The sequence below is a fragment of the Malus sylvestris genome, chromosome 1, assembly GCF_916048215.2.
Source record: "Malus sylvestris chromosome 1, drMalSylv7.2, whole genome shotgun sequence".
Lineage (NCBI taxonomy): Eukaryota > Viridiplantae > Streptophyta > Magnoliopsida > Rosales > Rosaceae > Malus > Malus sylvestris.
The window spans coordinates 16,757,199-16,778,481 of NC_062260.1; the positions used below are offsets into that span (position 1 = coordinate 16,757,199).

Consider the following 21,283-nt stretch of genomic DNA (forward strand, 5'->3'; position numbering starts at 1 on the left):
TTATAAATTTTCATGCACTAATTTCTTTATTTGGATTCATAAACATAGAAATTTAGAATTTTCATGTGGAAAAAATACTTGGAATTTGAGATCTTCAATTCCCAAGTTCAAATTCCATGTAAATATGTGTTATTTCCCAATTTATATGATTGAGAGTTTAAAAATAACAAATTCCGTATTCAATTCTATTGTTCTTCTAGGTTAACCAAACAAGAAAATTTATAAATTCTAAAAAATAAAATTTTATCATTTCAATTTCTATCATTTTAAAATTTCTTAATAATCTTAAATTTCCTCGTGCAAACGTGCACTTAAAAATCCCCCAACTCTTCAATTTTCCCTCTCCTCGTTCGCTGTCTCTCTCTCTCTCTCTCTCTCTCTCTCTCTCTCGCTCACATTCAAAATCTCCACACATTGCATAAACCCTAGTCCCACCCCACCAAAATCTAGATACTGCGAGAGCTCCATCCCAACAATGGAATGGAATCCCGAAACCCTACAGCACCTCTCTCAGTGCTTCCTCCACACCCTCTCTCCGGCCCCGGAGCCTCGCCGCCGCGCCGAGGCTTCACTATCCGAGGCATCCCTCCTCCCCAATTACGGCCTCGCCGTCCTCCGCCTCGTCGCTGAGCCCACCGTTGATGACCAGATCCGGCAGGCCGCTTCCGTCAACTTCAAAAACCACCTCAAGGCGCGATGGGCTCCCAACTCCTCTTCCGACGAGATCCCCATCCCCGACGCCGAGAAGGACCAGATCAAGGGCCTCATCGTCTCCCTCATGCTCTCCGCGACACCCAAGATTCAGGGCCAGCTCAGCGAAGCCCTAGTCCTCATTGGCAAGCACGATTTCCCCAAGTTGTGGCCCGCTTTGCTCCCCGAGCTCATCTCCAGCCTTGGGGCGGCTTCGCTTGCTGGCGACTACGCCTCCATTAACGGTATTCTCGGCACTGCCAACTCCATTTTTAAGAAATTTCGTTATCAGTACAAGACCAATGATCTTTTGCTTGATTTGAAATACTGTTTGGATAATTTCGCCGCACCCCTTTTGGAAATTTTCATGAAAACTGCAAACTTGATCGAGTCTGCTGCTAATTCCGGAGGGTCTGCCGTGGTGCTTAAGCCCCTTTTTGACTCACAGAGATTGTGCTGTAGGATTTTCTACTCATTGAATTTTCAAGAGTTGCCTGAGTATTTTGAGGACCATATGAATGAGTGGATGACTGAGATGAAAAAATATTTAACCACTAGTTATCCAGCGCTGGAGAGTAGCGCTGATGGGCTTGCGCTGGTCGATGGGTTGCGTGCAGCTGTTTGCGAGAATATTAACCTTTACATGGAAAAGAATGAGGAAGAATTTCAGGTGTACTTGAATGATTTTGCGCTCGCTGTCTGGCAATTATTGGTGAATGTGTCTCAAGTGTCGAGCCGTGATCAGTTGGCTGTTACAGCTATTAAGTTCTTGACCACAGTTAGCACAAGTGTGCATCATAATCTTTTTGCTGCTGAGGGTGTGATACCACAGATTTGTCAGGGCATTGTGATCCCTAATGTGAGACTGAGGGAGGAGGATGAGGAACTATTTGAAATGAACTATATTGAGTTCATCAGGAGGGATATGGAGGGTAGTGATCTCGATACTAGGAGGAGGATTGCATGTGAGCTTCTTAAAGGGATCGCTAGCAATTATAAACAACAGGTTACCAATTTGGTTTCTCTACAGATACAGAGTTTGCTAAGCTCTTTTGCTACAAACCCTGTTGCGAATTGGAAGGATAAGGACTGTGCTATATACTTGGTTGTATCACTTGCTATTAAGAAGGCTGGTGGTACTTCTGTTTCGACTGATCTTGTTGATGTTCAGAGCTTCTTTGGGACGGTAATTGCTCCAGAATTGCAGAATCAGGATGTCAATGGGTTTCCGATGCTCAAGGCCGGTGCACTGAAGTTTTTCACAATGTTCAGGAATCACATACCAAAGCCTATGGCATTGCAATTTTTTCCAGATTTGATTCGGTTCCTTCGTGCAGAGTCAAATGTTGTTCACTCCTATGCTGCGAGTTGTATTGAGAAACTTTTGATGGTAAAGGACGATGGTGGAAGAGCAAGATATACTTCAACAGATATTTCTCCCGTTCTACCACAACTGATGAACAATCTCTTTGAGGCCTTGAAGGTTCCAGAATCTGAGGAAAACCAATACATAATGAAGTGTATTATGCGAGTTCTCGGGGTTGCTGACATATCGTTTGAGATTGCTGATCCTTGCATTAAAGGGTTAACATTAATACTCAACAAAGCTTGTGAAAACCCCAAGAATCCAATATTTAACCACTATCTTTTTGAGTCGGTGGCTGTTCTTGTGAAGCGTGCATGTGGGAAGAATGCCTCTCTAATATCACTTTTTGAGACGAGCCTATTTCCCAGCCTCCAGAAGATACTGGGGGAAGATGTGACCGAGTTCTTTCCTTATGCATTTCAGCTGCTTGCTCAGCTAGTTGAGTTGAATAACCCGCCAATCTCACCGTCTTACATGCATATTTTTGAGATACTTTTGTCCCCTGATTTATGGAAAAAGGCGTCTAATGTTCCAGCTCTTGTGCGTTTGCTTCAAGCATTCCTTTACAAGGCACCCCACGAGCTCAACCAAGGGGGGAGGTTGCAGCAAGTGCTTGTGATATTTAATAAGCTTGTCTCAGCTCGTAGCACAGATGAACAGGGTTTCTATGTGCTAAATACTATTATCGACAGCCTTGAGTATAATGTGATTGCGCCTTACATTGGTGGCATTTGGAGTGCCCTTTTCACGGTGCTCCAAACCAGGCAAACAGGAAAGTTTATTAAGTCTCTCTTGATTTTTATGTCACTCTTTCTGGTCAAACACGGCTCTCAAAACCTTGCAGATACAATGAATGCTGTTCAGGGCAACATATTTCAGGTCATCTTGGTGCAGTTTTGGATATCCAATCTTAAGCTTATTACAGGAGTCATTGAGACTAAGTTGACTGCTATTGCATCAACCAGACTTCTATGTGAATCTCCAGCACTTCTGGATGCCGCAGCTGTTGAACACTGGGGGAAGATGCTGGACAGCATTATGACCCTTCTTTCGCGGCCTGAACAGGACAGGGTTGAAGAGGATCCAGAAATGCCTGATATTGCTGAAAACACAGGTTACTCTGCCACCTTTGTTCGTCTGCACAATGCTGGGAAGAGAGAGGACGACCCTCTGAAAGATATAAAGGACCCGAAAGAATTTTTGGTAACTTCATTGGCTGGGTTTTCCAAACTTTCCCCTAACAGATACCCTCAAATCATCAGTCAGTATCTTGACCCAGCCAATCAGGCAGAACTACGTCGTCTCTGCGAATTTTATAATTGCCCGATTGTTTGAGTGGTGAGTATGCATATAAAACATTCTTGTTCTCTTAGTTATGCACCATCCCTACTATTTTCTATGGATTTGCATGCACATGTTTTAATTACAATCTGGAATTGTTTGTGATATATTTATATTGTGGCAATAGTTGGTGATGTGATACACAATTTTTTTTTTTGGTGGGGTGGGGGTACATATGTTCTGACACAGAAAGGATGTTGGCTAGTTATTTGTTACTCAGCAATGAGTTTATCTTGCAGTTTGATCGAAATGTATTGGGCTAGATAAGAAATTATCTAATCATATCCTCTGTCATTATATGCTCTTCTTCCCTTGGATAATTTTTTTGTATCTAAAAGTTGTTTTGTCTATTGGAATGCTAAAATAACGGCCTAGGAATACATCTTGTTTAGGTAATTGTTATGAGTAGCTTTAATATTTGATTCGTGCTGAAAATACTGCCACTGGTAAACTACAGAGTAGAAGTTGGATGGTAAGAAAAAAGTTATTACTTGTTTGGGAACATTTATTGATTAAAATTGTAAAAAAAATAGTTGTTGAACTGAATTGTCTGGATTTTCTTTCTGTACTAGAGGGTCTCTAGAGTTGATGTTTAGTCCTTGCGTGTTCAATGTTCAAGGGGTTTCCTCAAGTTACAGTGAAAGTTTAGTTGGTTTAAGCTCTTGCTGTAATTGTTTCTATTTCTCAATCTAAGCATGCTAGCACTATATGTCAAACCTGTGAGTGAGTGTTAGCACTATTTTGCATCTATGAATTTCCTAGCTTCCCTGTTTGCATATCTTACCTTTGACTATTAATTCTACTGTATTTGCTACTTTTTGGTAATGATACCTTTGTTTATCCTCTCACGTATTTTCGTGTTAGTGGCATGTATGTTATATTGCTGTATAACTTAACCTCCTATGTTAGTCGAGTAACTGCTCAGATTTTCCTACAGTTTACCCCCTTTAGATCTTTGTTTTATATTTTATTTTGTTTCCGTCTAATCCGAATATGATTAATGCCACGACATTCAAGAAATTATCTAATTTCATGTGTAAACTTGCAGGATTTCACATGGCAATGAAGGTGCGGGCTTTTCATTTGAAGTTTCAACGAGTCTTGGTCAGCATGCATATGTGAGCAACCTATACTGCCTTGCAGTCTCCGGGTTTTGATGATTGTCCTCTTCATCTCTGCAGCATTTACGATCTTGTGCAGAAATGATGTGGGATTTTTGGTTACACTTGTCCTGAGTCTGTCTACCATGACGGTGAGCACCCAGTTAATTAGATTCTAGTGTTGCAGTCCTATGTCTTAAGTCATCATGTATACGCCTTTGCCGCATCCCGTCCCGTGTCAGCATGCATTTGTCTAAATTATAGTAGATCTGTATTGTTGTCATGTAAGTCTGTTTTTGTTGAATATTACCATTGCATGTATGCATATTGTTGCACCATTGTCTTTCCCAAAAGAAGAAAAAGGAATTGTTGCGTCGTCGGTATTTCAGTTTGTGAAATCCCTGGTTGGTTAAGTGAATTAAGGTTTTAGCATTTCCCCTATGAAGTTTTTATTGTGGTGGGAGGGGAAACCGGAAGTTTTCAGGTCCTAGGAAGAAGATGAAGCTTTTCTTCGACTTTGTCGGTGTCGAAGGAAGGAAGGTTTCTAATGGACGCATGCTCTTGTGCAATCTACTTTTTAATAATATATGGAGAGTACCCAATAAATTGTGCAACATGTTTGTTCGTATATACGACGTTTGATGTTGATATAAAATGTCGTCTTTTGCTAGAACACAGTGACCTAGTTATAATCGAGCACCAAACTCCTGTTGGGTTTCCTAATTTAACTAAACAAATATGATTCCACTGACATCATGCACACGACGTGCCCGTGTAAGATATAGAAATGTATAAAGGGGAATGATTTTTTCGTTTTTTATTTATGATCATCGAATTGAATAAATTAAATAGAATTAACGGTCTAAATTAAAATGGGGGTGTAAGATGTTAAAATGAGTGTAATAAAAGTCTTAAGCCAACCATTCATGTCTTGTGTCAATCATATATTATTGTGCGTAATTTTCTGTCTACTTGGTGGATTTACAGACATAAAACGCCGCAATAGCGGGTAAAATCAAGAGAAAAACTGTCGTCAACACAGACTTCTTGTTCCTGAAAGTTGAATCAATCAAAGAACTGGTAGATGTGGGAAACTGTCCTAGAATTCCATAGGAGAGAAAAAAATAAAAATGAAAAACACATAAATAAAATTGACTTGTTCATAGTTTTTTAATCCTTCGGCCGATGACTCTTGAGAAAGCAAATGCAAATTCATGATCTTGTTGGACTATGCCCAAAATGCGTATCACCACGATGGACCGTTGCTTATTTGTCCAGATCACAGTGCTTTCCATTTTGCGTTTGAGTTTAAATCTATTTCTCCGTAAGTTACTGTATATTTAGAGTATCACTTTGTCAGAAGAAAATAAAAATAATAATAATGCTTGCATCGGAGGAACGAGTTCATTCTTTTTATTTGTAAATAACGTGTTCTTATCTTCATTTGAAAATTGTCCTTATAAAAAAAGGAAAACATGAAAATAATTTAAAAACTTTGAGTGTTAACGAAAATGACAAAATAAAGGGTAAAGTGAATAGTACCAGGATTGACTTTTTAGTGTAAAAATGTAGTTTTTCGTTAAAGTGAATAGTAACGGGAGCTTTTTGTTAAAGTTCCCTATAAAAAAATCATTTGAATCGGCGATTGTTTAATCATTTAAATGGGAATTGGATCCGCTCTAGATTTTAGTGTCTGGAACCTAAGGATCAATTCATCTGGACTGTATAAATTCAATCCAATGGTCCCCATTAACTCATTTTCCTGCCCCACCATACAAAACCAACGGCTTTGATTTATTTTACATACCAATCAGCGGTCCAGATGATTTGATCCCTAGGCTCAGGACACTAAGGTCCGGAGCGGATACAATTCCATTTAAATGTATCAAAATAAATCAACAGTGTAGGTATCAAGTAACATATTCATGATGAACTGTTGATTTATTTGATACATTTAGATTACTAAACAATCTGAAATTCAAATAATTTTTTTTTGTATGAATGATTTTCAAATAAAGATTAAGAGATTAAACGGTTCTGGTTATAAAAATAAAAATCGGAGATGACACGTTATTTGCAAGTAGGAGAATGTTTTCATCCCCAAAGAAGGAAATCAACTAAGCACATCCCAATAATAATTTACATATTAATATACAATGATGTTAACCCTAAGCATTGTCTAACAAAAAGTGCACGTAATATTAAATCAGTCATCACCAATGCTATGAATTTTGCTGGGCTGCCTAACTGACATCCACTAAACACACTTTTTCTTCTTCTAATCTTTTGTTTATTTCAAACTTTATCAAGGGTAAATTATATTATACAAAAACTTATATTTTAGCTACAATTTATCGGAAAGAGCCACCAAGATCACCAGATCTAGTGATTTGAACCTTTGAAATTTCATTCAATGGCAAAAAATTATTATAGCTTTTAAGAGATCAAAGCAGATGGATCATTAAATGAAATTTCAAAGATCCAGATCACTTGATCTGGTGACCTTGGTGGAAGAGATATGTTAATTTACCCATTCATTAATTGTCCGAGGTTCCTTCCAGCAAGCCTTCTCCAATCTAAATATTGGACCCCAAGAAAATTATGATTGCCATGTCATTGGGTGAACCCCACCATATGGTCCAAAGAATAGGAAGAGGATTCTTTCATGATTCTTTTTGTGAAGATCTCGGAGATTTGTGAATCATATCGATTCATCGAACATCTTACGGTCAGACATTATTATAAATATTTTTATTTAAAATTAAATACAAATAGTACTTGACAAAAACTAACCGTACGATGTACAATGAACGAACACGATTTACAGATCTCCAGGATCTTCACACAAAAAAATCCGAAGATGATCCTGTTGGCAAAGAATATGGCTAGTGGTCCCACAAAAAATGCAAATAACTATCATCATTAAATTGATGGTCCAAAGGCAATTGATAAATGGCCTATAAGAAGAAGCCACTCCATTTTAGTTTTTTTTTTTGTTAATCTACTTTGGTGGTGACTGGACCTAATTTGACCAATCTTTTGCCATCTATGTGTGATGGCTTATCCTCTTGTTTCAATGAAAAGGTTGTGTGAGTGTGATGTTCCATGGCATTTTTGTTGATGGTGGAAACAAGACACATTGGACCTCATAAGAGAGAAATATCCCAATATCTCAAAATATAATGATAGTAGCTAATTATTGTTTATTTATCTTTAATTAAAATTGTTAGACTGTAATTAGATCAAAATCAAAACTTAACTATTGGAGACCAGCACAACAATGCATATCAAGTTAAAGATCATGTTAGAGAATCATTAGACTCCGAACATTTAAGCTATTAGGAAACAAAACAAAATTGTACATCAACCCCACAAATTAAATTACTACTTGTGAGAATGTAAAGATAAAAGAGTCTTACATTGGTGAAAGAAGAAACTTTACAATGGCTTATAAGAGGTTGGGGTACTCCCCATATAGCCAATTGGTTTTATGGTGGAACCTCAACTTTTTTTATGATATTAGAGCAGGTTGCCCCACGTGTGAAGCCTAACGGCCACACGTGCTCCACGTCACCCAATTCATGTTGTCCACATATTTAGCTTGAAAATTCACCATACGCGAGAGAGCGTGTGAGAATGTAAAAGTAAAATAGTCTCACATTGGTAAAAGGAGAAACTTTCCAAGGGCTTATAAGAGATTGGGTTACTCCCCATATAACCAATTGGTTTTATGGTGGAAACTCAACTTCTTCACTACTAAAATGAAAATGATACGGAGAACATATTTAGTAGACCAAATTTCTATTAGTCATGGACGAAGTTGTTAAATTAATTTTATTGGAGGTCATATGATTTTTATTTAATATTTATTGTTGAGTAAGTGAATTGAACTTAAGACATCTTTAACCATCGACGAACTTGATTGCATAGCATGTATACATATAGGCATCGTTTGATGCCCAATATTGAATTGGTTTAGATAATGTTAATGAAAAGAAATAAGTTTCCTTTATGACTAATTTATCTTCTACTTTCAATTTGGGCAACATTTGTAAATAACATTTATTTCTTGTGTCGACAAACATTAAAGGGTAAATTACATTTACCTTGTAACGTCCTGCCCCGAAATATTTGTTATTTTCGGGAATATTATCGGTGACAAGCCCAACCTAAAAATCATGTTTAGTTGATTACCATTAATTATTTATTTTCTACTATATTCAATTCACTAATCATTACATTAAATTCAAAACCGACCTTTAATTAAATAACCATAAGGTAAAAACTCAAATGATTTACTAAATTCCTTTCTTTAGTACAAAATCACCACCAAGGATTTCTCTCAATTATTTAACTACCACCTATCGTAATCCTTTAATTATCTGTCTTGTTTAAACACCAAACATACAAATTTATTCTCACTTTGTCACTATTTCCTTTTATAAAACACTTCCCATTCTAAAAATGATTTCTCGAGTTATTTAATCTTACTTATTGTATGGTTGCATCTAACATCTCGTTAGACTGCCTACATACCCTAAACAGGGATCAAGCCATTCGTAGTTCACATTTCCAAAATTCAAACCAAATCTGAATGTATTGATATACCACAATATTAATATTCAAATCACAATAGTTAGGTCTCAAAAGCATAATTAGAATAACGAAATTCGCATAAAAACACAATGTCGGCTCCTTGACCGTACGCCCCCGCACCCACTGCCGTGGGTGGCGATCGGCCGCCTCGGCTTGCCTGAAAATTCGACTATTTCTAAAATTTCTTAAAAATTACAGAAATAAAGATCTCAAAGAGTAGAGCAAACTTTATACATGCGGACAAATCCAACCTGGAAAGGCTCCAATTTGCCTCGAACCCGCCGGAAACCCTATAAATGGGTGACTTCGATCCTTCATCTCAAGTGTTCTGCCGCCCCTCTAGTTGTTTAGGCTTTGTTTCTGACATCTAGGGGAGGGTTTTCGTGGAGGAAATCGTATGAAATCATTTCACAATTTATGGATTTTGGGCAAAGTCTCCCACGACACCTATTAGGATTTTTGTACCAAAATAGCATCAAATTCCATCAAATTTTTGGTGGAACAGGAATAGAGAGGGCCAAGGTGATGATTGGGAGGGGTTTATAGGTCCAATTAGTCGAAAAATTGGACGAAAAACAGCGAGGAACCTTTGGCTTGTATGTCAGGTCACACGGGTCACACCCCCGATTCCCCGTGTCTCTTTCTTTCCTTTCTCTTCCCGATTCTCTCTCCCCACTGGTCATCCCCTCTGATTCTTTTCCCATTCTCTCCTTTCTATGCTTTTTTTTCAATCCCAACCGTCCATCATTTGTTTTTCTCTTCAATCACAGCCACACACGTGGCACAACTTATGGCTCCAGATTTCTGGAGCCTTCTAAATAGAAATAAAATTACCAAAATAGCCCTAATTTTAAACGTTAATAACTCTTTCGTTATAATTCTATTTCACAAACGGTTTGCGCCTACGCGTTCGTAAGATCGAGATCTATTTAAAAATATAAATTTTGACCTCGAAAGGTCTACGTATTTTAAATAATTAATGTCCAAACTTTAAACCTCGTAACTAGTTTAATTTAAAAAACTAAAATTTTATGAATTAATATAAATTCTCAATTCTTTTCACATATTCATAATTATGAATACCCAATTCATATATTTAAATTTTTCAGGGTATTACATACCCCCTCAAGTATGGGGTCAATTACAACCTCATACAACATCTTTAAACATTTCAATTTCATACATTTAGTTATATTTTCTTTTTAGTTTCATACATCTTTAAAAAATTTGTTAGGTTAATTGTTCAGTGATGACGTGGCAAATGTAGAGTCCACATTTGTGCTGACATAGCTGTCAACTTTGCACCATGTGAATAAAAAATGTTGATGCACAAAACCGGAGGTCTTGGAACAACGTAAATCCGACCATGAATCTGCAATAAATGTAAATAACATAAGATGTATTGTGGTTCACCCCAAGGTTTGGGCTACGTCCACACTGATTATGTATTTATCTGAGAAGTGAAGGAGATAGATTCAGAGCCTCTGAGGGAGAGAGTGAGGTCTCTGATGGCCTAAGAATTGGCCTCTGAAATGGCTTCCCCTAATTGTGAGGGTGAGGGGTCCTTTTATAGAATAAGGACTCCTCACTTATTACATATTTGCCCATTCCTTTATTACATAATTATATTTAAGTCCTCCGAGTATTTATATGAGGTCTAAATACGAGACCCTAAATATGGTATAAACAGTAGTCCCCCAAGTCTTCAGTCAAGAGAGTCTTTTGGCTGGAGACTTGAAATTCAGTCCTTGTGTGGGCCGAAGTAACTAGATGTTGTCTTGAACTGATGCTCGATATGAGGCGGTGCTTAATCTGAAATGATGCTCAACTAGAAGTAGCACACGCTGCGAGGTGCAAGGCTCGTGGCTTAAGTTGCCTTGGTTGGCTAGGCTTGTGGCATTTGACGGTGATGGAGTCCTTTTTATAGAATAAGGGCTCGCTCCTCAATACATAAATGATGGGCTAGAGTTGATGCTCTCTAATGATGGTAAGGGAGTCCCTTTTATAAAATAAGGGCTCGCTCCTCAGTACATGAATAATGGGTTAAGAGTGATGCTTGTGGCGAGGCGGTTGCTCAGCTAGCGACGTTGCTCTCTAATGAAGGTAAGGGAGTCCCTTTTATAGAATAAGGGTTTATTCCTCAATACATAAGTGATGGGCTAGAGTTGGTGTTCTCTAATAATGGTGAGGGAGTCCCTTTTATAAAATAAGGGCTCGTTCCTTAGTACATGAATAATGGGTTAGGAGTGATGCTCGTTGATAGGAGCATATTTATGCGACTTAGTTGGCTTGTTCTTGTGCATTTATGTCGTGTCTCTTTAGTTATTTTAGTGTTTAAAGTCATTTTCGTGTGTTTTCAGATTTTAAGGACAAAGTAGGCAAGAAGATGCATTTTGGAGCATTTTGGAGCAAAATGGAGCTTGGAATGCATGTCACATATTTGGAACCAAGGTTTGGACGAAATTGAAGAATTAAAGAGGCTAAGAATGTGAAGAATTAATGTACAAAGGATCAAGAATTCAGCCACAAAAGAACACCCACTCCTTGCCGTGTAACCAAATAGCATTCCCTTTGGATTCCCATGCATGCTTAATCATCCTTGTCCCCTAAAATATTTCTGATTTCATGCCTCAATTCACTCAATTATCACACTCAATTGCTGCATACCTCTTGTTCCCTTCACCCATCAGATTTCACACAACTTTCACAACCATTCCATGCACCAATTGATGCTCCATCATCCACAATTGGGATCCAATGCTGTGTGCAACACATGTTGCTGCACCTTTGACTAATTTCTGAAACATTTCACCTCCCCTTTTCATTTCCATGCAATGAACACAATCATTCATGCTCCCTAGCTGAAATACCACTCCATTTTACCCTCCATACTTTGCATCATTGCTCCATTTTCATCCTTGGACCATTGCACACCACAAATTCACCCTCCTTGCTGTGCATTTTCCCCACTGCCCAATCTAATTCTCTAGGGTTTTTGGGGCCTATATATACATGTTTACACCCCTTGGCAAAGGGTTCACACTCTCATATTCACCATTCATCACAGAAATTCGTCCATACTCACCCTAGGCAGCAAAACACCCCAAAAACACCATTCTAGTGCCCAGAAAATATCACAGCCACTCCACCTTCTTCCACCCTCTTTGCCGAAGTTCTCCACCACCCTTCCACCATCAAACACTCCTCTACACTCACCATAAACCTTTCTGCACCATAGAACTACCCAAAACCTGTCCACAAACCAATCTGCCACAAGCAAGGGAAATGAGGAATCTTGGATGCACTTGCTGCCAAGTTGGAGCATTCTAGGTGTTTTCTTTCTTTGGATTTTAATGTCTAATTCATGTAATCTTTGTTTTGCTTTAAGTATGATTGGCTAATTTCGTTTTGGCTAAGGGTGGATTCAAAACCATGATTATATATGTGAAATAAGTTGATTACTTTCAGTTATCGTTGTATAAGTCGTGAATACAATTTGCTTAACCGTTTGATTTAGAACTTATTCTTGTATGTTGGTTGAGAGTGCACGCTTAATTTGCATGCTTGAATTTGATGCTAGGATATAAGTTTGTTTCACCTAATCGTTATGAATTTATATTCGTAAGTAGTGAAGGTCGCTAGTCACGATCGTGTTAAGTAGATTCCTGGCAAGAGTATCATGCTTTTCATAGTTACGAATGCCTTGTCGATGCTTATGACTTCCAAAGAACGTAATGATTCTAACTTGTGTCTTTATCATGCTGTTCATATAAAGAACTTGTTGGGAATAATTTGTTTGCGATGCATATTCATCCAGTTCAATGATTCTAGGGAAATCTGAAGGTTAATTTAAGCGGACCTAATTAACTTGGAGTGTCGAGATTCATAACTTATTAAATTGATAACTGAAAATTGATTTAGGTTGCATATATTTCATGTGTGGAGAAGACCCCTTAGCCATTCCATCATCCATTGATTATTCATAACTTTGTGTTACAATCTGTTTATATTACAATCTGTTTTCCTTGCAATCTGTCCATTTAGTTCATTTTCGTCCAAATCAATTCCCCATTTATTTTGAAGTCCTAGATTAGTTAGAAAGTGTGTTGGTTTATGTTTTTAAGTGTTTTGGTACAAGTTAAAACCCAAATTCGTCCAAATTGGTGCTTTGTGTTCAAAACTGCCCAGAAAGTGTTTTTAAGGCAGTTTTGAGTCTTTTAGTTGCTGTTTTGAGTTATTGGTTTATTTTAGTATTTTAAACGTGAGTTTTGCATTCTTTGAGTCTAATCTAGTGTTTGAAACTTTGTTTTTACATTTCTAAGTCAGTTTTCAAGTGTTTAGCAATCTCTCCTAATCCCCGGTTTAGAACGATCCCTACTTACATACTTTGCTACAATTGATAAAAAGAGGGTTTAATTTTGTGTGTTAACTTATTTTTCACATCACTCGTGGCGAGGCGGTTGCTCAGCTGACGGCGATGCTCTATAACGAAGGTGAGGGAGTCCCTTTTATAAAATAAGGGCTCGCTCCTCAATACATGAATGATGGGCTAGAATCCCCCAAGTATTTTTCATGAGACCCAGTTAAGGCCCAGTATATAGTACATAATGTAGTCCCCTAAGTCTTCGGTCAATAGAGTCTGTTGGCTGGAGATTTCAAATTGAATCTATGTATAGGCCGAAGTGGCATTTGTTCGGAGGCGGTATTTATATACCCTGCACTGAAGCTTTGTAAGTGAAGCTTTGAAGCTGGAGCTCTGTAAATGAAGCTTTTGAAGCTAGAGCTTTTGTAAATGAAGCTTTTGAAGCTGATTGACATGATTGATGCTCATGAATGTTTGATTGACATGAGTGATGCTCATGGATGTTTAACATGAGTGATGCTCATGAATGTTTATGTATGATTGATATGAGTAATGCTCATGTATAATATGAAGTACTGGGCGTACTTTTGATCACCTGGTTGGTGGCATGAAGGAGAGTACGGGTTGTACATTTCATCACCTGGTTGGTGGCATGAATGGCTAGTTGCCAAATGATATTAGAGTACAGGTTGTACATTTCATCACTTGGTTGGTGGTAATAGCGGCAGGTTTCCGAATAATTTTTGGAGTACTGGGCATACTTTTGATCACCTGGTTGGTGGTAATAGCGGCGGGTTACCGAATAATTGTGGAGTACTGGGCGTACTTTTGATCACCTGTTTGGTGGTAATAGCGGTGGGTTGCCGACTAACTATGGAGTACTGGGCGTACTTTTGATGACCTGGTTAGTGCTATTTCGGGCTTATGGGCATTCGCCCTCCACAACATGCTAGCCCATTTGTTTTGGGCTTTGCCCTTTATTTTTTATTTTTTATTTTTTATATTTACCCTCTGATGGGGTTTATACAGATGTCTCTGAAAGATAATAAAAATAATTTACATCATTCTGGTGGGGTGTTTATTCATCCCTTTTGTTTTTCTGCTTTGTTCCCCACTGCTTTTCTGCTTTTCTTGATTATGAGTTCCTCCGACTCGAGCACGTTCTCACCATTTTCGTTGTCGGTGGTGTTACCCTACTCATTCAAAACTTGACCAGACAACAAAATATGTGACTCAAACTCCCACAATGGGAAAACATCAGAAAGATCATAAAATGCTTGGAGTCGGACACATAATGATGACAACAGAAATGGAGTCCTGTCCATGGGTCAGACACGTAATGATGACAAAGTAAAATAAGAAAGAGAGATAATCTTATCTCAGTGACAAGTCCATCATTCTGTCATCTGCAAAGGTCAAGGTCTTATCCTTTTCAAATTCTTTTGCAGAGGTTGTTTTTCAGGGAGCATCTGCTCATGCTCCGGTATGTAAATAGTGATTGGCTTCACTCATTGAGAAAGTACATACGCAACCTTGTCCGCAACAAACTCATTGGATTCATCCAAAATAAGTCTTCTTTCGGAATGACCCAGAATGACCCAAGGAACTTCGAGATTGACTAGCATCTTAGCACTAACTTCATCAGTGAAGGCACCACCCTTCTTGACCCAACAGTTTTGTGCCGCGACATGGAAATCGGGCCTCAACAAACTTTTCGCTACTGGAATAAACACATACGGTGGGCTAATCATAAACTTCACAATGTCTTGCGATGGAACTTGTCCCTTGTTCAGTATGTTGACGATCTTTTTCACCTCATTGAAGGTTCCGTTGCATTTCCAGTTGCCGCCGACGAAGAACTTCCTGCCCATCTTTTCTTGATAATCTCGAAATCACACAGCGGATAATGTAATAATTGTGTTGTGAGCCTTCAGTTTTGCAGAATCACAGTGGCATCGTCTCTGCCACTCAGCACCTTTTAGAACATGATCTTCGGGTCTGACGGCGGAGTGGCCACAAATATCAAACTCTGCCGTGGATTTCACCGGTCTAAGCTCTGACGTCAAAAATCACGACTGTGAAGATAACAAACCCCATCGCCACTGTTAGCTCTTTCTTCGTCAACGCTTCCATGGCTCTGCTATATTTGCTTTGTCGGGTTCTCACTCTGAGACGGCTGGAGCTGTTAAGTCCGACGTCTTTCGTAAGGGCGAAGGAGAAGAGGCTCAGGGGTGAGCTGTTCCTGCAGAGCTTGAATGACCGAGTCAGTGAGCTCGAGTTGCGGTTCGATCGGCCGACGAAGGAGACTTCGGAGAAGGTTGGGGTTCCGTAGGTTTCCAGGTCAGATCCTAAGGTGGGATTTGGGTTCTGACTGTTGTGAAGTTGCTGGGGTAATATTGGCGCTGCCGCAAGAATCGTGCTGCACGACTGGAACGAGGGCAGCAACAGCTGCCTCAACAGGCCGCTGATCATCAACTTAGCTTACCCCTAACTGTAGCCACCTTATGCAGAAAGTCATCAACTGAATCGAAACTTGGGAGCTTGCATAGAGATTCGAGACCTGCATCTGGGCCAAAACCCACCACACTTTTTCGCCCGACCTCTTTCTCTCTCTGTCTTCTGTCACGCATTTAGTGAGGTTTCCCATGACATAGAGGAAAGAGGGGAGTCATTTGATTGGTTGGGATGAGGTATCTTGTTAAAAGCGTTGAGATGTTTGTGCTCTAGGTTTGGGTTTCTACAGATCCACGGTGGTTGGAAAAAAAAAATGAAAGAGAACCGACATGATTTTTTGTGTCGATTCCCACAGACGGCGCCAAATGTTGATGCACAAAACCGGAGGTCTTGGAACAACGTAAATCCGATCGTGAATATGCAAGAAATGTAAATAACATAAGATGTATCGTGGTTCACCCCAAGGTTTGGGCTACGTCCACACTGATTATGTATTTATCTGAGAAGTGAGGGAGAGAGATTCAGAGCCTCTGAGGGAGAAAGTGAAGTCTCTGATGGTATAAGAATTGGCCTCTGAAATGGCTTCCCTTAATTGTGAGGGTGAAGGGTCCTTTTATAGAATAAAGACTCCTCACTTATTACATATTTGCCCCTTCTTTTATTACATAATTACATTTAAGTCCTCCGAGTATTTATACGAGGTCTAAATACGAGGCCCTAAATATGGTATAAACAAAAAATAATAATAAAAGAATTATTTGTTAAAAAAATCAATTTATATTATAACTAAAAAAAATTGAAAAGGGGATCTAGGCAATCACCCTCTTCCTCTTCTCCCTTTACCTCACCTCCCGTCACCATTCCCGGGCCTAGAAGGCCCAACCCAAGCTTGCCGCCACCGTCCAGCTGGTTCAGTCGAACCACATCCACCACTGCACCGCCGCCGTCTAACTGGTTCCCCAAGGTCCGATTTCTCCGATGTGTTTTGGAGAACTCAGGGAGAAATCAGGGAGAAATCGATTAACGATTTACCCTATTAACAAAAATATTTTTCATTTTGTCATGTCATCACTTAACGGTTTACTTAACAGATTTTCTAACGGATGTATGAAATTGAAATAAAATGATAAGTTAATGTATGAAATTGAAATGTTTTAAAGATGTTGTATGAGGTTGCAATCGATTCTAAACCTGAGGGGGTAAAATTAATTTACCCAACATTAAATTTAAATTGGTTTAGATAACTCATTGTATTTAACGGCAATTTCTACAAGAGTGGTGTTATTCACGTACTCATTTTTACCTTTCACAAACTCCTTTCAATATTTAACCGTTTGATCGATTGAATTAAAAAAGTTCAACAAACAAAATTTAACAAAAGTAAGTGAGGAGTAAAAAAAACGTGTAGATAACACTTCCCTTTTACAAAGGCTCACCTTTCGACAAAATGAAACGAGCTTTCTTACCAAAAAGTACATATAAAAGAACACATATCCTCTTTGGATCTATGCAACCGGAATCCAGGGATCAATGGATCAAAGCTATTGAAATTTGATCAAACGGTTATAATTATTATAATTTTTAGAGGGATCTCTTGTTTGTAACCGTTGAATTAAATTTCAATGGTCCGAATTCATTGATCCCCGGGCTCTGGTTGCACAGATCCGGAGAGGATCTGTGTTCCATATAAAAAGGTAGAATGGGCAGAGAAGGCATACGAGGTCCAATGGATCTCAAAGATCTTTGGCCTAAGAAACAGATCCAACGGCTCACAGAGTTTCAAACTTGGTCAAAAGTGAGACATAATTTGTACGGCCACTGAGATGATCAGATATGAAGAAAATAATATCTTATTCATATAATTTGTGAATAATGAAGATCCGATCTGCTTCGATTTCGATGTGAGTTATCTCAAGGTATCAATTTTTATTTTTTATATATTTTTTATATATATTATGTGTTATTTTTTGTTTTTATTGCTTTATATAAGTGTTATGTTTGTAATTACTCAAGAAACTCAGTATAAGTAGTCTAGTCTCGTAGTAAGAGAGTATAGTAGTTTTAGTTGCGCTATAAGCGAGTTGGGTTGTTGTGTTATCCGTATGGTGGTTCACCAAAATATTAGAGGTGAGCTGGTTAAGTTTGTTGGATCTACTATTAGATGGTGTTTTATGGTCATAAGGCAATTTGGAGCCGCGATGTCCTTATTTGCATGATCTTGATAAAAGGACGGAGCCAGGAATATTTTATCGGATGGGCTAATATTTTTTATTTATTTTGACTGCATAAGTTAACTTCTATAAGGAGATTAATGAATGATCAAACGAGATGTTATTGTTGTCCAATTCATGAGAAAAACAACTAGGAAGCAATTTAAAAAGAAAAAGAATAACCAACTTATGATAATAAAAACCAAAAAAATATAACATTGGACTTATTTGGATCAAGGAAATTTGTTGTATGATCAATGGCATTGAGCTTTTCAATGTGAATATGGGTGGGCTAGAGGTGGCTAAACTGGAATTAAAACGAAAAATTACATGAGATAAAATGAATTAGAGCACAAAACTCCCCTGGGCTGGAGCCCAGTGTAGCCCTCTACCTAGCTCCGTCGTTGGTTGAGCCAAATTTGTAACACCATTGTTTTTACACAATTTGTGATAAATGTTTTATGAGGTCGAGTCATTAATATATTTTGACGATCCGAATTGTCTATATATTAGAATATCATTTATAGACCATCCTAACAAAAAATTAGACAAATCCAAAATCATTAAGACATTCATTTTTAATGAAGAAAATTGACGAATACGGTTCTACAAAGAAACCCTAAACTCTTAATCCAATGATATATGATTTCAAATTTGACTGATTTTTGGCAGACAAAATCTTTGAAAGAAGAACTAAAAGATAGACATTCGGATTGTTGAAATACGTTACGAAATGGGCTATAAAAAAATGTGTACCAAAAATTATGTAAAAAAGTTGTGTCACATATTCGTTTTTATTTATATTTTATTTATTGGACAAAAGGCATTACAAAGATATATTCATAAACAATTAACTCTACCGTCCACCGTAATTTAGTTACCAGTGATTATTTTCACATGTAACATGAATCCTAACCTCATATGCTATTCTGGTTATAATTTCATCTTTGGCACTTTGATTATTTAATAATTTTTTTGTTTAAGAAAAAAAGAACTAGCTAGTGACTTAGTTACGATAGTCCATTATTACATGGACCGAGATGATTTACGCATGCATTTTAGCTTTTTCTTGGCCACCATCGTGCCATTACGAGCGCTACGAATCGAACTCAGGACATGTCGTGTGAAATATGAATATGAAATTCATTTCTAACTACGGAACCAATCCGGGTTGGTTATCTTTGGCAATTTGATGAATTAAGTTAAAAGTAAATTGTATGGTCTCTCAACTTTAATCAAATTGGAGCAAAGATCCTTCAACTAAAAATCAATTACCATTGGTCCCTTAACTCAACTCATCAAAATGTGTAGCTATGGTCATTTTTATCAACTTCATCAAAATTTTGTCAAAATGAGTTATGTTGAAATGATCATTATTATAATTAGGGTCCCTTAACTTATCAAAACGTATAGCTATGATCATTTTCGTCAACTTTGTCAGAATTTTGTCAAAACGAGTTATGTTGGAATGACCATTGCAACAATTGGGTTAAAGGATGGACCATTACTCTTATTGGGTTAAAGTTGAGGTACCATTTCTCCTGTTGGATTAAAGTTGACCAATGGTAATGAATTTTTAGTTGAGGGACCATAACTACATGTTTTGATGAGTTGAGAGACCAATTGTTATTGATTTTTAATTAAGAAACCATTACTTCAATTGAGTTAAAGTTAATGGACTATTGCTACAATTTACTTTTAAGATAATACGAAAACCTAGGTGGGAAAAAAAGGGCAAAGTGTGAAGGGTTAGGGCAGCACAAGAAACATAAACTGAATTGGTCTCCACATGGGGTTTGCATTCAAAATCATTTGTCCCACCAATCATTTTGTCTTCTCAATATTTTACGTCTCGCAACAAGGGCACATCCCTTAACCTAAAGGGCTTTAGTTGAGCATGCCATATAACTTTTAGCATGATCTCCCTACAAGAAGAGGCTAATTATTTATTTAATTTTAACATAAAGTAATGGGAACAATTCAGAAGATTCTGCCAAGATACCAACTCTTTGTACAAAAAACTTGTGTCAAATGAAAGCAAAGGAGATGCTTAGGTCAGGTTAAAACGACAAAAGAAGCCATCTTTATTTGCATTAGTCACCAATGGATCGTCCATGTTATAATTTTGTTTGTAAATTTTTGAGGGATCCAATCTCCAATCCAAATGGAATCTTCATATCGGAATCAGATGGATGATATTATTCGATTAGGGTTAATCTCACTTTACATATTATATTTTTATGGCTTTTTAGCCAAAATTGTTTATGAGATTAGCGTAATTCCTCACTTTGATTCATGAAATTTTAAATCGACAGAATTGGTCACTAAAATTCTCCACCATCAATCATTTTGGTCATTCTGTGAAAATTCTCCGTTAAATAAGGATAAAATGACAAAAATGCCCTCACTTTTTGTCAAATCATTTTGGTCCATTGATTATTAAATTGAGGGTGTTTTTGTCATTTTGGTTCTTATTTAACAAAGATTTTTCATGGAATGACCAAAATGATTGACGGTGGACAAATTCAAAGACTAATTCTATCGATTTCAAATCTCAAAGACCAAAATGAGAAATAACGCTCATCTCAGGGACCATTTTAATTAAAAAAACCTATTTTTATTGGAGCCATTATAAGTAATGGAGGAGATCTTAACCCTTAAGAGGTGGGAAGAGCCATTTTCATTATTTTAACCCTAACTTTTTTATCAGAAAAATCATATTGTAAAGTATAGAGGTCTCCTAGTCTCCAATAATTAGGATAAAAAAATTAATTAACAGTTGTTACCTATTGGCCTCTGTTCTTCTTGAACAGTTAAAACTTGTCCTTAATTTTTTGTTGTTGTTTGGATTAGTGGGATGGAGGAAGGAAAATTATGAGTCAAAATGCTTGCTTAATGTTTATAAAGATGCAAATCAAGAATCAAATCCTCTTCTGTTGCTTTAATTTAAAGTTGGTTCTTAAGACATACCCTCTCCTTATCATCTAATTGTTCTCTAAACAATAAGGTAAACTAAACAATTTACCACTTTAATCATATAAAAACCAAGGAATAAAACATTTATCGTTGATCAAATTTAAATGCCTCCCAATTAAACTAGAAGAATGGCAACAACTATGTTTTTTTTTTTTTTCAATCGATTTTAAGGGTTATGTTTTGAATG

At 37.5% G+C, this 21,283-nt stretch overlaps 2 protein-coding genes across 2 annotated transcripts; one reads left to right on the forward strand and one right to left on the reverse strand.

The window, feature by feature from the left end:
* The first annotated feature begins 343 nt into the window (after positions 1 to 343).
* On the forward strand, positions 344 to 5,170 carry LOC126617505 (exportin-2). The gene is made up of 2 exons (XM_050285601.1): positions 344 to 3,394; positions 4,446 to 5,170. Exon 1 carries the CDS (start codon positions 476 to 478, stop codon positions 3,389 to 3,391), a length of 2,916 nt encoding a protein of 971 aa, XP_050141558.1. The 5' UTR covers positions 344 to 475; the 3' UTR covers positions 3,392 to 3,394; positions 4,446 to 5,170.
* Positions 5,171 to 14,959: 9,789 nt separating this feature from the next.
* On the reverse strand, positions 14,960 to 15,381 carry LOC126617833 (triosephosphate isomerase, cytosolic-like). Its single transcript, XM_050285941.1, has one exon. It carries the CDS (start codon positions 15,325 to 15,327, stop codon positions 14,965 to 14,967), a length of 363 nt encoding a protein of 120 aa, XP_050141898.1. The 5' UTR covers positions 15,328 to 15,381; the 3' UTR covers positions 14,960 to 14,964.
* Positions 15,382 to 21,283: the final 5,902 nt, after the last annotated feature.

What these genes read in the sequence shown, in the direction of transcription:
- LOC126617833 (XM_050285941.1), bottom strand. Translation starts at nt 15,327, where the DNA reads ATGGGCAGGAAGTTCTTCGTCGGCGGCAACTGGAAATGCAACGGAACC.
- LOC126617505 (XM_050285601.1), top strand. Translation starts at nt 476, where the DNA reads ATGGAATGGAATCCCGAAACCCTACAGCACCTCTCTCAGTGCTTCCTC.